This window comes from Anolis carolinensis, chromosome 2 (assembly GCF_035594765.1).
Source record: "Anolis carolinensis isolate JA03-04 chromosome 2, rAnoCar3.1.pri, whole genome shotgun sequence".
Lineage (NCBI taxonomy): Eukaryota > Metazoa > Chordata > Lepidosauria > Squamata > Dactyloidae > Anolis > Anolis carolinensis.
In genome coordinates, this window is record NC_085842.1 from 216,656,774 (window position 1) to 216,671,170 (window position 14,397).

Genomic DNA, 14,397 nt, shown 5'->3' on the forward strand with positions numbered 1-14,397 from the left:
ACCAAGTAGCTTAATCTCATGAGAAAGGTAGGAAATAATTGACAGATTTGGGGAAATTTGTCCTAGTAACTAAATCTTAAATATTTTTGGAAGTCATGCCAATGTATTAATTCCTGGTGAGCAAACATGGAGAAGACTTCATTTCATTGGGTACAGTCATAGGAAAAACATGTGTCGATTTTGGTCAGGACAAGGCAGAATTGTTATTACCAATAAAGCAGAGTTTGATGGTACAGTAGAGTCTCACTTATCCAACGTTCTGGATTATCCAATGCATTTTTGTAGACAATGTTTTCAATACATCATATTTTGGTGCTAAATTCGTAAATACAGTAATTACTACATAGCATTACCATGTATTGAAGTACTTTTTCTGTCAAATTTGTTGTATAACATGATGTTTTGGTGCTTAATTTGTAAAATCATAACCTAATTTGATGTTTAATAGGCTTTTCCTTAATCCCTCCTTATTATCCAACATATTCACTTATCCAACATTCTGCCGGCCCGTTTATGTTGGATAAGTGAGACTCTACTGTAATCAGAATTGGAAAAATATGTCTTGTTTTCTTCAGTATAACCCATGCCCCTTTCTTCCAAGTCCTTGACCAGAGACAAGGCTTTCATAACACAAATAAAGTTCTTTATACTTCCTTCTTTGTTTCCACGCTGGGCTTCTTTCTCATGCACAAAAACAGCTTCTAGCTTCATACTCACAAAGCCTTCTCTCACACCGAACTTACACAGCAGCTTCACACAGTAGCTTTACAAACAGCAGCCTTTACACTGAAGTTTCTCACACCAAGCCTTCTCACACTGAGGCATTTTCTCACATTCCTCAGGACGACACTAGCTTTGGCCCACTAACTTTTAACGGGCTTCAGCCTGCTCACTTTCCTCAGAGTGATGCTAGCTTATTTAACCCTTTCAGTGCTTGATTCACATTTTTGTAATTAAAAATACCTAGTTAATTTTTAATATTTCTGACAAGTCCTTTATATTCTTAAATCCTAAATCAAACCTACACATAGACAGCAACAATATTATCAGAATAGACCACAAATATGCATATCTGTGGAAATGTTCACTTTTTACAAAACCTGATTCAGAGCTACTGGTGTTCAGTGACTAACTCATCTCTATTTTCCAGCAACTGCCATTGCTTCTTTTACTTTCTTGGATCAGAGATGAAATGGGGCGGTGTCATTAAATGGAGTAGATTGAATTTTATGAGACTGCAGTTGAATGAGAGCGCATAAGTACAGAATTTGTGTGAACTTTCAAAAGGATTATTTTAGCACTGATTCTTTTTTAAAATAAAAAATTGGAAAGTGGGTCTTTAGTGTGAAAGTGATGGATTTACAGTAGAGTCTCACTTATCCAAGCCTCGCTTATCCAAGCCTCTGGATTATCCAAGCCATTTTTGTAGTCAATGTTTTCAATATATTCTGATATTTTGGTGCTAAATTCGTAAATACAGTAATTACAACATATTTAATTACTGCGTATTGAACTACTTTTTCTGTCAAATTTGTTGTATAACATGATGTTTTGGTGCTTAGTTTGTAAAATCATAACCTAATTTGATGTTTAATAGGCTTTTCCTTAATCCCTCCTTATTATCCAAGATATTCACTTATCCAAGCTTCTGCCGGCCCGTTTAGCTTGGATAAGTGAGACTCCACTGTATAAATATTGTGAAGGTGATGAACCAACCTAGACACAGCATATTACTTGAGAACACAGAAATGCTGGACTACTCTAACAACCACCATGCCAGACTACACAGAGATGTCAATGAAATCCACAAGCATGTGGACAATTTCAGGAGAAACGAGGAAACCATGAATTGAACAAAATGTGGCTACCAGTATTTTAAATAACTCTAAAATCAGGACAGCAAATAAAGAACAACACTCAGAAAACAGGGGAATTCCAGACAAGAAGCAATCAGGACCAGCTAACACCTCCCAACAAAGGATTTCTGGGGGCAGGAAGCAGCTAGGCTTTGAAGCTGCAAGTCCATTCAAGGTGGCCAATTGCAACATTCACACTTGCTTCCAACAGACAAGAGTTCTTTTTCCCACCCTGGACCTTCCACAGATATACACTTGACTAGTTTCCAACAGACCTCACAAACTCTGAGGATGCCTGCCATAGTTGTGGGCAAAACATTAGGAGAGAATGCTTCTGGAACATGGCCATACAGCCCGGAAAAGTCACAGCAACCCAGTGATTCCGGCCATGAAAGCCTTCAATAACACATTAAATCACCTTAGGTATCAAAATGATGCTTCTGCAATCATACAACATTTTTTGTTTTGCTGTGTGTACAAACCTGTCAAACTACGAAAATGGAGACTGACAGCTTGTCTATACTAACAAGAAAAACCGGACTTGTTCTGAATTCATTTATGGACATCTCCACGAGGCACTTACTTGCAGTAAGTAGCCTTATCCTGATTTTGCCCCACTTTAGTCTGTTGGGGGATACTCCAAAGTTTGTAGGAAACTCAAAAAAAAATTCTCAGTTTTTGTGGCAACCTGGACACCTGAATTAGGTCTATTTTGTTCCAATTCTTGATACAGATGGACATCACCTTTTTAGTTCAGGGGAAGTGGATGGGTCATTCCGCATGTTGCTGCTGTCGCTTCCTGACAGCCATTGAGCTCGCTGCAAGTGCCTGGTCATAATGGCTTTTCATATCTGCTGATATCAGAACTAGGTGTCTAGACCAGTGGTTTTCAACCTGGGGTCCCCAGATGTTTTTGGCCGAAAACTCTCAGAAATCCTAACAGCTGGTAACCTGATTTTCATTACACCAGGTGATTTGGCCTACAACTCCCAGAAATCCCAGCCAGTTTACCAGTTGTTAGGATTTCAGGGAGTTGAAGGCCAAAAACATCTGGGGACCCATAGGTTGAGATCCACTGGCCTGGACTATCGGTAAGGCCCCTTCTACACTGCCATATAATCTATATTATCAAATCAGATAATCCACATTATGTGTTATCAACTGGATTATATGAGTCTGCACTAACATATAATCCAGTTCAAAGTAGATGATCTGGATTTTATATGGCAGTGTAGAAGGGACCTAAAAATGACGTAGAGCAACCACCTCTTCTTGCTGGTCTTTGGGTGCCCCATTGTGACATCAGCAAACATCAAGGACCAGCTTTGATGACATGGAGGATGAAGTGATGTCCCAGCAGGGCCATTGTGGTCCTGGCTACTGGCCCCAGATTCAGCACAAACACACTGGATCTGAGACTGTCTGGGATAGACTGTCTGTGTAACTAGCTTGGTATTGATCTGTTTAAAATATGGTAAATATTTCAAACCAGACCCGATTTTGTTACATGGATGAGTTTTTCATTTAGGGTGAGTGAAGTTACATTATTTTCTGATGCTTCATGACAATGCTTCTCCTTTACCTTCGAAACACTGAGCCATTTTCGTTCTAATTCATTGTTTCAAAATTCATAGTGTAGCTTGAAAATGCACCTCATTTTGATTCATTTATGGGCATTGCCTATGACAAAGATTGGGATGTTACTTGCAGATCTTTTCTGAGGCCCTTTCCACACTGCCATATAAAATCCAGATTACCTGCCTTGAACTGGATTAGATGGCAATGTAGACTCATATAATCCAGTTCAAAACAATAATCTGGATTATATGGCAGTGAATAGAAGTGTAGAAGGGGCCTGAGTTTTTCTTTTGTCTCCTGCTGTACATCTGTTTGGGAATTTTTGGGAATTTTTTCCCCAATAAGGAACAGAGCCAGATTTATGAAATGGTTTGAGAAGTGGCTTAGTACTCTGGAGACCTGGGTTGAAATCCCTCCTCAGTCATGGAAACACATTGAGGACCCTTCCACGCAGCCATATAGCTCAAAATATCGAGGCAGGTAATCCACAATATCTGCTTTGAACTGGTTTATCTGAGTCCACACTGCCATAAAATCCAATTCAATGTGGATTTTATACAGCTGTGTAGAAGAGGCCTGGATGACCTTGGGCAAGCCACACTTTCTCTGCCATAGAGGAAGGCAATATTTACCTCCAAGAAAAACCCAGTGATGGGGTTTAGGCTTTTCTTCATGTAACCTATACAACAAAGTCAACTTGAAAGCACATGACAAAGGCAACAACAAGGAACGGGGTGTTTGGCACACATAAGAGCATTATCCAAACTTTTCAATAGCATTCAAATGTGTGCAAGAGCTGCCCCATTCTCTCAACAAAAACATGTCAAAAGCCTTCTGGATTTACTAATAAAAATGTTTCAAAATCATTTTATATATACCGTATATATTAGCTGACCCAAGGGGAGCTTTTTCAGCCATTAAAAAGAGATTAAAAACTTGGCTTATACTCAAGTATATACGGTATGCCTTTTTTATATTCTGCACTGATTTCATGATTTTGTACAGTCACACACTGTATCATTTCCAGCTGTGAAAATATCTTCTATCCAAACTGAATAACAACCAGATTATAAAACAATATTTCCTCTCCAACCATCCATTCCCCTAGGACATTGTTTCTTAAACTGCGGGTACTAGGCCCAAATGCAATCCCCTTTGCTCAATGTTGGGGTCATGAAACACTTGGCAACAGTAAAAGGTTTCTGAACACATTCCGTTTACACAAAACTGTTAGCCACAACATGCAGTGTTTATAGTGGACTCTGTGGAAAATGCTTCAGCTATACTCCACAAAAAGGAAAATCAGCCTGTTTACCAAGCTTTGCAAATTCTGATTTAGCATCAGGAAAAGTTTGATTTTTATACCTATTTTGTACCTATTTTATATACCTATGTACCCGAGCTCATGTAAACATTTCTCAAGCGAGTAGAAAAAGTGTAAGAAGTCCTGCTCTAGAATACTTAATCCCTTTACCATTTGTACAGTATTAAGTTTATTGCAAAAAAACCTAAAGTATCATTGTAGACTAATGTGTAGCCAAGACTAGTTGTGGCTTTGCATCTGGAGAACAATGTCAAAATTATTCTGTTTTTCCCCCTAGAACTGCTATTAAATATAATAATAATAATAATAATAATAATAATAATAATAATAATAATAATAATAATAAGTTTATTTATATCCCGCCTCCATCTCCCCCGAAGGGGACTCGGGGCGACTTACAGCAAAATCAAAATACAAGCAATGATAAAATATGAAACATCAAAGGACAACAACAGAAACCAATAATAAAATATACACAATAGGCAAAAAAACACAACACAGAATTAAAACATCAAATTAAAAACAATGAGGTTGCAATAGTGGATAAGCAAGGTGCACATTATGAGTAACAAATTCGTAAATAGATAAATATTTAAACTAAAATATCACTTCATGTTGAAGGAAGGAAGGAAGGAAGGAAGGAAGGAAGGAATGTCGAACAGTTTAAAAGATCTACAGAAGTAAAATGTAAGTAGTATGAAACACACTGATCTTTTCTACACAGATATATCCCTACAACAGGTTTTCCATCACCCTCTTTTTAACTTTCCTCTGGCCTGTGACAGTGTAGGGAGAAGCAAAACCAATAACTGAGGCCCCTTCTACACAGCTGAAAAAAAATCCCACATTTTCTGCTTTGAACTTGAATATATGGCAGTGTGGACTCAGATAACCCAATTTAAAACAGATATCATATTCATGGCTTCAGTTTGATTGCTGTGGGTGCCATTGTAGTAAAAATTATTAAAATATTAATTCAGTTTATTATATTTTCCCCCACATCACACTTTTTATTTTTGGTTGACTATGTCCCCATCTACACTGCCACATAATCCAGTTTCTGAACCAGATTAACTGCCTTGAACTGGATTATATGGCAGTGTAGACTTCTATAATCCAGTTCAAAGCAGATAATCTGGATTCAGAAACTGGATTATATGGCACTGTAGATCCAACCTATGTAACGCTCACATATTTGTCCCCAAAATCTTGCAACAGGGCTCAACACATGCCATGAGTGGAAAGCCTAACATGCAACCTCATTGCCCAACCCAGTTGTCCACCCTACCTGGATGTGGTTGAGGGCTTTCTCTTGGTAGTGCATGTCGTCCCCAGTCCCCCCGGTCTCGTGGCCCACCTCGGATGGGATCCCATAAGTAGTGCAATTTTCATAGTGGACATAGTCGTACTGGGGGGCACCACCCCACAAAGTTGTGTCCTTTGTGTTGTTATCCGTCTTGTGCTCTGAGTGATCCATAGCACGACACTCAACTTTTGCGGAAGTGGGACAAGGCTGCTACAGGACACATACGGCACCCCTCTTGCAGATCAGCTGAAGGCATGGCCTCTCTGTCTCCCTCTCCTTCCTTATTCCTAATGGCTTTCTCACTTTCTTTTCTTCATGCCCCCAAAGGCGTCTGGGGGAGTGATTGCAGGGTTTAACTATATTTATAGCAACCTTCTTCTGTCACATGACCCTCCCAAAGCCACATCTGATCTGAGCAAGGGGCATTAACTCAGCTAGGATTGAATATCAGGTGTATGACAGAAGGAAACCCTGAAGGAGCGGGGGATGGGGAGAAGACAACGAAGAGGAGAGATAGAAATACTCTGGCACTACAGCCGGAAGAATGAGCTAGAGATGAATACACTTCTCTGTTCACATAACTGGATCTCTTCTTCTAATTTATATGTGAAGGGAACCATATGATAGCTTTGTGCAGCAGATTTATTTCCTCATTTAGTTCATCATCTCAGCACTGTTTGAAGAGATTGACTACCAAAGTCCAAAGAAAGGTGCATTGTACCAAACAGAAAAACTTTAGCACTCTGCTGTCAAGAATTCTTGCCTCTGAACATTTACACCTGCGTTTCCCATCCACTTCCAGATACAAAACAGACTTTTTCTTCATTTTCAAAGCCCTTCTTTCCCTTTAAATCTCATCTCTTATGTCCCCCTGTATCCCCAAAAGAGTATTTTGCTTTTCTGGCTCCACTTTCCTCTGCACTCCCAAAATTTACTGTTCTCTCAAAGTAGCCTCACTGTCCTTTATGCCGGAAATGCCTTCCAAACACCTGCACAATTTTACTCTGCCTTTGAACAACCTTTGGCACAGCTCCCTAGTCCTCATGCCCTGTTCACTTTTATAAAGTTGCCGCAGAAGTAACGAACAAATGCACATTCTTCTCCTCTTGTGTCCATTCTTTTTCTGGGTTGTTGTATGTCTTTCGGGCTGTGTGGCCATGTTCCAGAAGTATTCTCTCCTGACGTTCTGGAACATGGCCACACAGCCCGAAAGACATACAACAACCCTGTGATCCCGGCCATGAAAGCCTTCGACAATACATTCTTTTTCTGTTCTCTCTTTCCTTACTCATTCCTCATGCTCTTCTTGCAGGTCTTCCACACGTGATTAGTTTTACAATAACAAAACAACAATTCTGTAAACCAGTGGTTCTCAACCTGGGGTCCCCAGATGTTTTTGGCCTTCAACTCCCAGAAATCCTAACAGCTGGTAAACTGGCTGGGATTTCTGGGAGTTGTAGGCCAAAAACATCTTGGGACCCCAGGTTGAGAACCACTGCTGTAAACAAAAAAGTAGGAGTCTGTTTCCAAATGATTTACAATGTGTATCAATGAGTTTAGGAGCCTCTTACAGCAATGTCATCATCATTATATTTATTTGTATCCTGGTATTATGATTATGATGATGATGATGTTTATTTATACCCTGCTTTTTCTCTCCACACAGGAGACTCAAAACAGCTTACATTAAAAGCAATTCAATATGATTTAAAATCTACAAACATACAAATATTAAAACAATTAAATAGCAATGGTATTAAATATTCACAGTTAAAATCCATAAAAACTGATTAAAAACATATTCAAAGCTAAAACTGACACACAAAGCAGCTCACAAGATATAGACAGAAGTTATTCAATTAGGGATTAATGATCTCATCACAAAGGCCAGAAAAAGTGTCCCGCTTTGCCTGGCTTCGCCGCTGGACAAACGGGGCAGCAGGGCAAATGTCACCCTGCACATCGCTTCCTCATGGCAACACTTTCCCCATCACATATCGGAAGTATTGCCCTCCCAGCAAGGACCTATTCTGGCTCCTGTGATGGGAGAGAAGCATCTACGGATGCTTCCACCCAGATTGGGCAGGGCAGGGGGGCTCCAATGGAAGTAATATGATGTCGTGTAAAGGCCAGCATGGGACTTCATCCACAAAACAGGGTGGAAGCATCCTAGGCATTAAACCTCTGTGATAGGCTCATGTTAGGGTGCCATACGACTAGGAAAAAATTTCAAGGGACACATTAACAACAAAGATGTGAAGCTGGAGACTGGAAAGTTGTCAATGTGCCTTTGTTATTGTATTGCTCCTATAGCTGGGCAGGGGGGAGATGGTTATACTTGTGCACTTTAATTTTCTTTGTTTCTACACTATGTAACTCCTCCTATGCTATATAAGTCCATCTTTCATCAGCATCTCCCAAAGAGATGGGGAGGTCAGACCAGTAGCTCCCCATTAGCCTGTCATGGGGAATTAGATTGCAGTCCAAGAGTAGTCTGGATGAAATTTGAATTGAATTGAATTGTTTATTGTACTAGCCATAGGCCATGACATCAGTAATATACAACCTATATAAACACTTTCCAATATAAACATTAAAACGTATTCAAAAATTAAAACTAGCTCTTTAAAATTATGATAGCAGAAACATAACAATGACAGTTTCTGATTTGTATCATCCCAAACCATCGCCATTTCCATTTCTGACCTCAAGTATGGATTTTGCTACTTTAGCTCTGATCTTTTGGGCTGCAGTTGCAAATGTAGTGTTATATTTTTGGAATAATCTGCTAGCAAGTCACAGATCACAGCAGATTGTTGCCATGCTGCTCTTTCTTCCAAGAGTGGGTTGTGCTTAGTTCGGATGAAATTTAGCATCCACATTCTACCACGGGCTAAGAGAGGACCCTGGGCCCCATCAGTGGGAATGCTTCTCTACTATACCATCTGCTGCATCATTCACAGCAATAAAACTTAATTTAAAGCAGCAGTGAGTGTCATTTTTCAATAGCAAGTGAAATCTTGGAGAGGCCTGGAACTTCATCCAGTTACAGAAAAATATTGTATCCAGTTCTAGGCACCATAGTTCAAGAAGGGTATTGAAAACCTGGACCATGTCCAGAGGAGGAAAAGGAAGGTAATTAAAAGACTGGAGATAATAAAGTCCCAGGTCCAGCGACATTTTATGAAACATTCAAAGAGGAATTAGCTCCATACCTACAAAAGTTAATGAACATAAGTATCCTAGCCAAAAAAAAAAATACCAGAAATGTGGAATGAAGCAACAATAACATTAATTCTAAAAGGAGATAGAGACAGCACTCTTGTTCAAAATTACAGACCCATTTCATTTCTAAATGTGGATTATAAAATTTATTCAAGTATATTGGCAGAAAGACTTAAGAAAATACCGCAAAGCTGGATTCATGAAGAGCAAACAGAATTTTTGCCAGGTAGACAAATAAAAGACAAATTGAGAGCAGTCCTAAATGTTACAGAAAATCTACAAGAGCACAAAGAACAACAAGGAAGGATAATGTTTTTAGATGCCAAAAAGTCATTTGACAACATATCTTGGATCTTTATAGTTGAATTGTTTTTGACAATAGAATGTGGGAAAGAATTTAGAAATTGTATTAAGGCAATTTATTCAAAACAAACTCCAAAAATAAAATAAATGAAGATCTTACAAGAAAAATAGAAATCCAAAAAGACATAAGATAAGGTCACCCTCTTTAACCTCAACTCTTTATCTTAGCAGCAGAAGCCTTGGCAAGACAAATTAGAACTAGTGACAATATAGAAGGCATAACAACAAAATTAGACTGTTTGCAGATAATACAGTGATATGGATTCATAATCTTTCAAATAATATATCAAAGGTTCTAGAAATAATTAAAGAATTTGGGAAAGTCAAGAAAAGTTTTAATATGAAATGATCTGCTTTGAAAAATTCAGTTTAATTTCCATTGAATAAGAATTGGAAAAGAATATATGAAGATCAGGAGACAATGTGAGAAGACAGAAGAAGATATACAACCAATGGACTTAAAATTAAAATGGTTAGAATTCTCAATGTATTATGTAATATGTGTTAAAGAAATAAAGATCAAGACTTGTTTTAACAATGGCAATATTGTAAAAGAACCCCTCATTCCTCAGAAACCTTCACCCTCTTTATTTTCTCCTTGCAACATTTGTAAAGATGCAACTAACTAATAATTAATCTATTATTCCCACATTTTTGTTTTTCCTTCCCTTGTCCCCACATCCCTTACTTTCCTAGTAAATGTCTTATAAAAATATTTGGGATAAAAAAGAAAGAAAATTCAGAGTAACATAAGATCTATAAACAAATGTGCAGTTAACTCAAGAATGCATGTTCAGTTGATGTGTTCTCTGTTAAATACTCCTTCTTACTTGTGTTGTTAAGATTAATCATAATAAACAGATTTATAAAGAAAAGGGGGAAAAGACTGGAAATTAATCTTGAGGAAGTGGTCATGTTTAGCTCTGAGAAGAAAAGTCTGTGAAATGGCATGATAGCCACATATAAATATCTGAAGGGACGTTATGTATAATTCAGAGAGAGCATGTTTTCTGCTGCTCGGGAAACTAAGGAATAAATGGATTTAAATTACAAGAAAAGAGATTTCACTTGAACAAGTAGAGAAATCTTCCTTACTGTAAGCATTTTTTGGAGAGTGGCATAGGGCTTCTGAAACTTTGCCCACTTGTGACCACTTTCTAGCTGAGAAGTTGGGGCCACAACACTGTCACCAACAACTATCCAGCCTCAAACTCATGGTGAAGTTGGAATTAACCATGGCACTGAAACCCATACAATGGGTGCAACCCAACATCTATTCAGTGTTATATAAATCTCCATATGTGGGATACACTATGGCAGCGCTGCACAAGCCTCACTCAATACTATGTAATGCGTGTCAACAGTTGGGTGATGCCCTGCCATGTACAAAGTGTAACTCAAATGTCCAATGCACATTCATAATGCACACCTGAAATGTGCAGTATTGCTGTATTCTTCTGTCACTGTCCTCAGAATACATCTGTTCCACTATGACAAGCATTTTGCCTCAAATCATGGCAGGACATAAGTATGCATATGTCATGAAGGAGATATTAGCCTTTGTCCGTATTGTTTAAACAATGATTTTGTTAATGGTGTGGTCCTTAAGCAGCAACAAGTCGTTGTTTAATGGAATTTATATATGGAATAAATATATGGTGTGTGTGTGTAGATAGATAGATGCCATGCCATGCCATGCCATGCCATGCCATGCCATGCCATGCCATGCCATGCCATGCCATGCTGTCAAGGTGTTCCTACACTGAGCTCTCTGTTTCTTAGTCAAAGTAGTTCCAGCTCAAAGCAGGACTCTAACACCCCTTCCACACTGGCCCTGTATCCCAGGATCTGATCCCATATTATCTCCTTCTCTCAGATTCTCTGGCAGTGGAGAATGTATATAATCCAGTTTAAAGCAGATAATCTAGGATCAGATCCTGGGATATAAGGCAGTGTAGAAGAGGCCTAAGAAGAGGCTTAATTCTATGGCTTCAACTGTCCTTGGTTTGTTTGGACTACACCTGTCTACAGCAGCCATGAAGCAGGGATTGACTTAGTGATCTACCTAGACGTGAGGAGAATGAGGGGCACATTTTTCCTACAGTGATGGTCTGCTAACAGCTCTGAAATCTACTTATGCCTTGGCTTACCTGTAACCACACAGCGAGAATAGCAATTAGTAGGAAGAAGAGAGAAAGAGTGAGACTGCCAGATCATCTTGCATACAGAAATTGTATGCACAGAAGGAAAACACATCTGCCAGCAAGCTGTTTCCACAAAATACCTATTTTTCTACACAGGGAACCAAGGGGAGCATCTTGCCAAGACTTTGACAGAGCAAGAAGTGGGAAACTGCATTCTAATGAGGAAGAACTTAGAAACCTGAGAGTCAATATATTGAGGAGGTTGGGTGGGCTAATTGTGCGCAGGAGAACTCCCCTGTTCAGTGCTTCTTTGTGCATAAAGTGCAGGAGCCCTGGCTTTACCAACTAAGCTTTAAAATTGAATGTTATAAATGAACTTTTCAACTTCATACTATTGAAGCTTCAGCAGCCAAAACTAACTCGCAGTATCTGAAATTGAAATAAAGGTGTCGCTGGCATCTGCTTCACACATGGCCCAAATCTATGCTTTTTTGGCTGAAAAACAAAATTGCATTATGAAGCTGTCATCTACACACAGCATATATTGCATTCATTTTTCAAACTTGATATTCCTGAAATTTGTGGGTAGGAAAAATATGCATTTCACACTTCCACCTTTCCCCATGACAGTTTTGTTTATCTGTTGTTTTTGCAACACTGTACCTATAGGTAAAGGTTTTCCCTTGATATTAAGTCTAGTCATGTTCGACTCTGGGGGTTTGTGCTCATCTCCATTTCTAAACCGAAGAGCCGGTGTTGTCCGTGAACACTTCCAAGGTCATGTGGCTGGCATGATTGCATGGAGCGCCGTTACTTTCTCGCTGGAGCGGTACTTATTGATCTCATATTTGCATGTTTTCGAACTGCTAGGTTGGCAGAAGCTCACCCTGCTCCGCAGATTCGAACCACCAACCTTTCAGTCAGCAAGTTCAGCACCTCAGCGGTTTAACTGGGGGCTCTGTACCTATATCTATACCTATACATTTGAAAGGGCTTCTTCACTGCAAGATCCCAGCTCAGTCACAGATCACAAAATGCATTGGTTTATCAATGATGATCCTACTGATTAAGACTTCTCATTAACTTTCACTAGTATGTATGGGGAAGGGAAAATATATCTATTGTCCTTTTTTGTACAACTAGTCATCCAATGATATGCACAATTAGATGTGGAAAAATATATATATTGGCATGCATTTGAATGTATACTTGTATGTGCATCCCATTGAAAAGAGTGCAGTGTGGATGGATGGCATCCACTTTTGGTTGTGCATCTGGATATAGAGATGTGCACTTTAACTGTCTCTTCCTTCCCCATTCTGCTCCAATGAGTCAGCTCCATATCACTATATGGGATGAAAGAGTGAGGTCCAGATATCCTGACACGTTATTCATTCCTGCAGTTATTGCGTACTAAACAAGTAGACAATGGAATGAACTTGTTTTCTGCAGCTCCAAAGACCAGAACACAAACCATTGGGTTCAAATTACATTATTTTTTTCTGTTTTATGTATATTCTGAGATTTGATTTTTAGATACCGTATATACTCGAGTATAAGCCGACCCAAATATAAGACAAGGCATCTAATTTTACCACAAAAAACTGGGAAAACTTATTGACTCAAGTATAAGCCAAGGGTGGGAAATGCAGCAACTACTGGTAAATTTCAAAAATAAAAATAGATACCAATAAAATTACCTTAATTGAGGCATCAGTAGGTTAAATGTTTTTGAATATTTATTGTAATTTAAGATAATAATAAGACTTTAATAAGATAAGACTGCCCAACTCAGATTACCTACCGTGTATCCCTGAAAATAAGACAGAGTCTTATATTAATTTTTTCTCCCAATGGTGCGGTAGGGCTTATTTTCAGCGGATGTCTTATTTTTCCATGAAGAAGAATTCACATTTATTGTTGAACAAAAAATGAACATTTATTATATACTGTACAGTAGTTGTCATCACAAACCGGCATAACCAGACAAACTGTGAATCCTATCAAGAATTTCTTGTTATTACCATTATTTCCATGTACATCAATCTATGGTATGTACATTTACTAATCCTGCATGCTTTGGTGTTCTGTTCGGCGGGCATGCATCCAAACAAAAACTTTGCTAGGTCTTACTTTTGTGGGAGGCCTTATATTTAGCAATTCAGCAAAACCTCTACTAGGACTTATTTTTAGGAGATTTCTTATTTGCGGGGAAATGGGGTATATACTCAAGTATAAGCTGACCCTAATATAAGCCAGCCAGGACCCTCACTCAACTATAAGCCGAGGGGGGCTTTTTCATCCCTAAAAAGGGGCTGAAAAACTCAGCTTATACTCAAGAATATACAGTTTATTTTCAGCTAGTAAAGTATGCCACACTTCATAAACGTATATAGCACATCTGTTTTCTGGGTCTGGGTCATGTTTCCTGTTTTAAAGGGGACAGAAAAACATGTTTCATGTTTAGGCTTTTCTAGATTGTTTTGGGCTGTGCAATATTAACATTAGTCCTGTGTTATGCATAATAAAGCATTTAAGTTAAAATAGTAAAGGTACTTCCATGTATCCTAGATACCTTCATTGCTGTCCCCAAGAAGCTCA

General features: G+C 38.7%; 1 protein-coding gene across 2 annotated transcripts in view; it reads right to left on the reverse strand.

The window, feature by feature from the left end:
* The window catches only part of clcn1 (chloride voltage-gated channel 1), a 123,588-nt gene that overhangs the window by 66,685 nt on the left and 42,506 nt on the right, over positions 1 to 14,397 (reverse strand). The window contains exon 1 of one of the 2 annotated variants that reach the window (XM_008119426.3): positions 6,047 to 6,411. The exons of the other annotated variant lie outside the window; for it this stretch is intronic. Within the exon in view, the coding sequence (XP_008117633.1) occupies positions 6,047 to 6,235 (189 nt within the window). The 5' untranslated portion in view covers positions 6,236 to 6,411. Of the gene's footprint in view, positions 1 to 6,046; positions 6,412 to 14,397 lie in introns of those variants that run through there. 2 annotated transcript variants of the gene reach the window in all.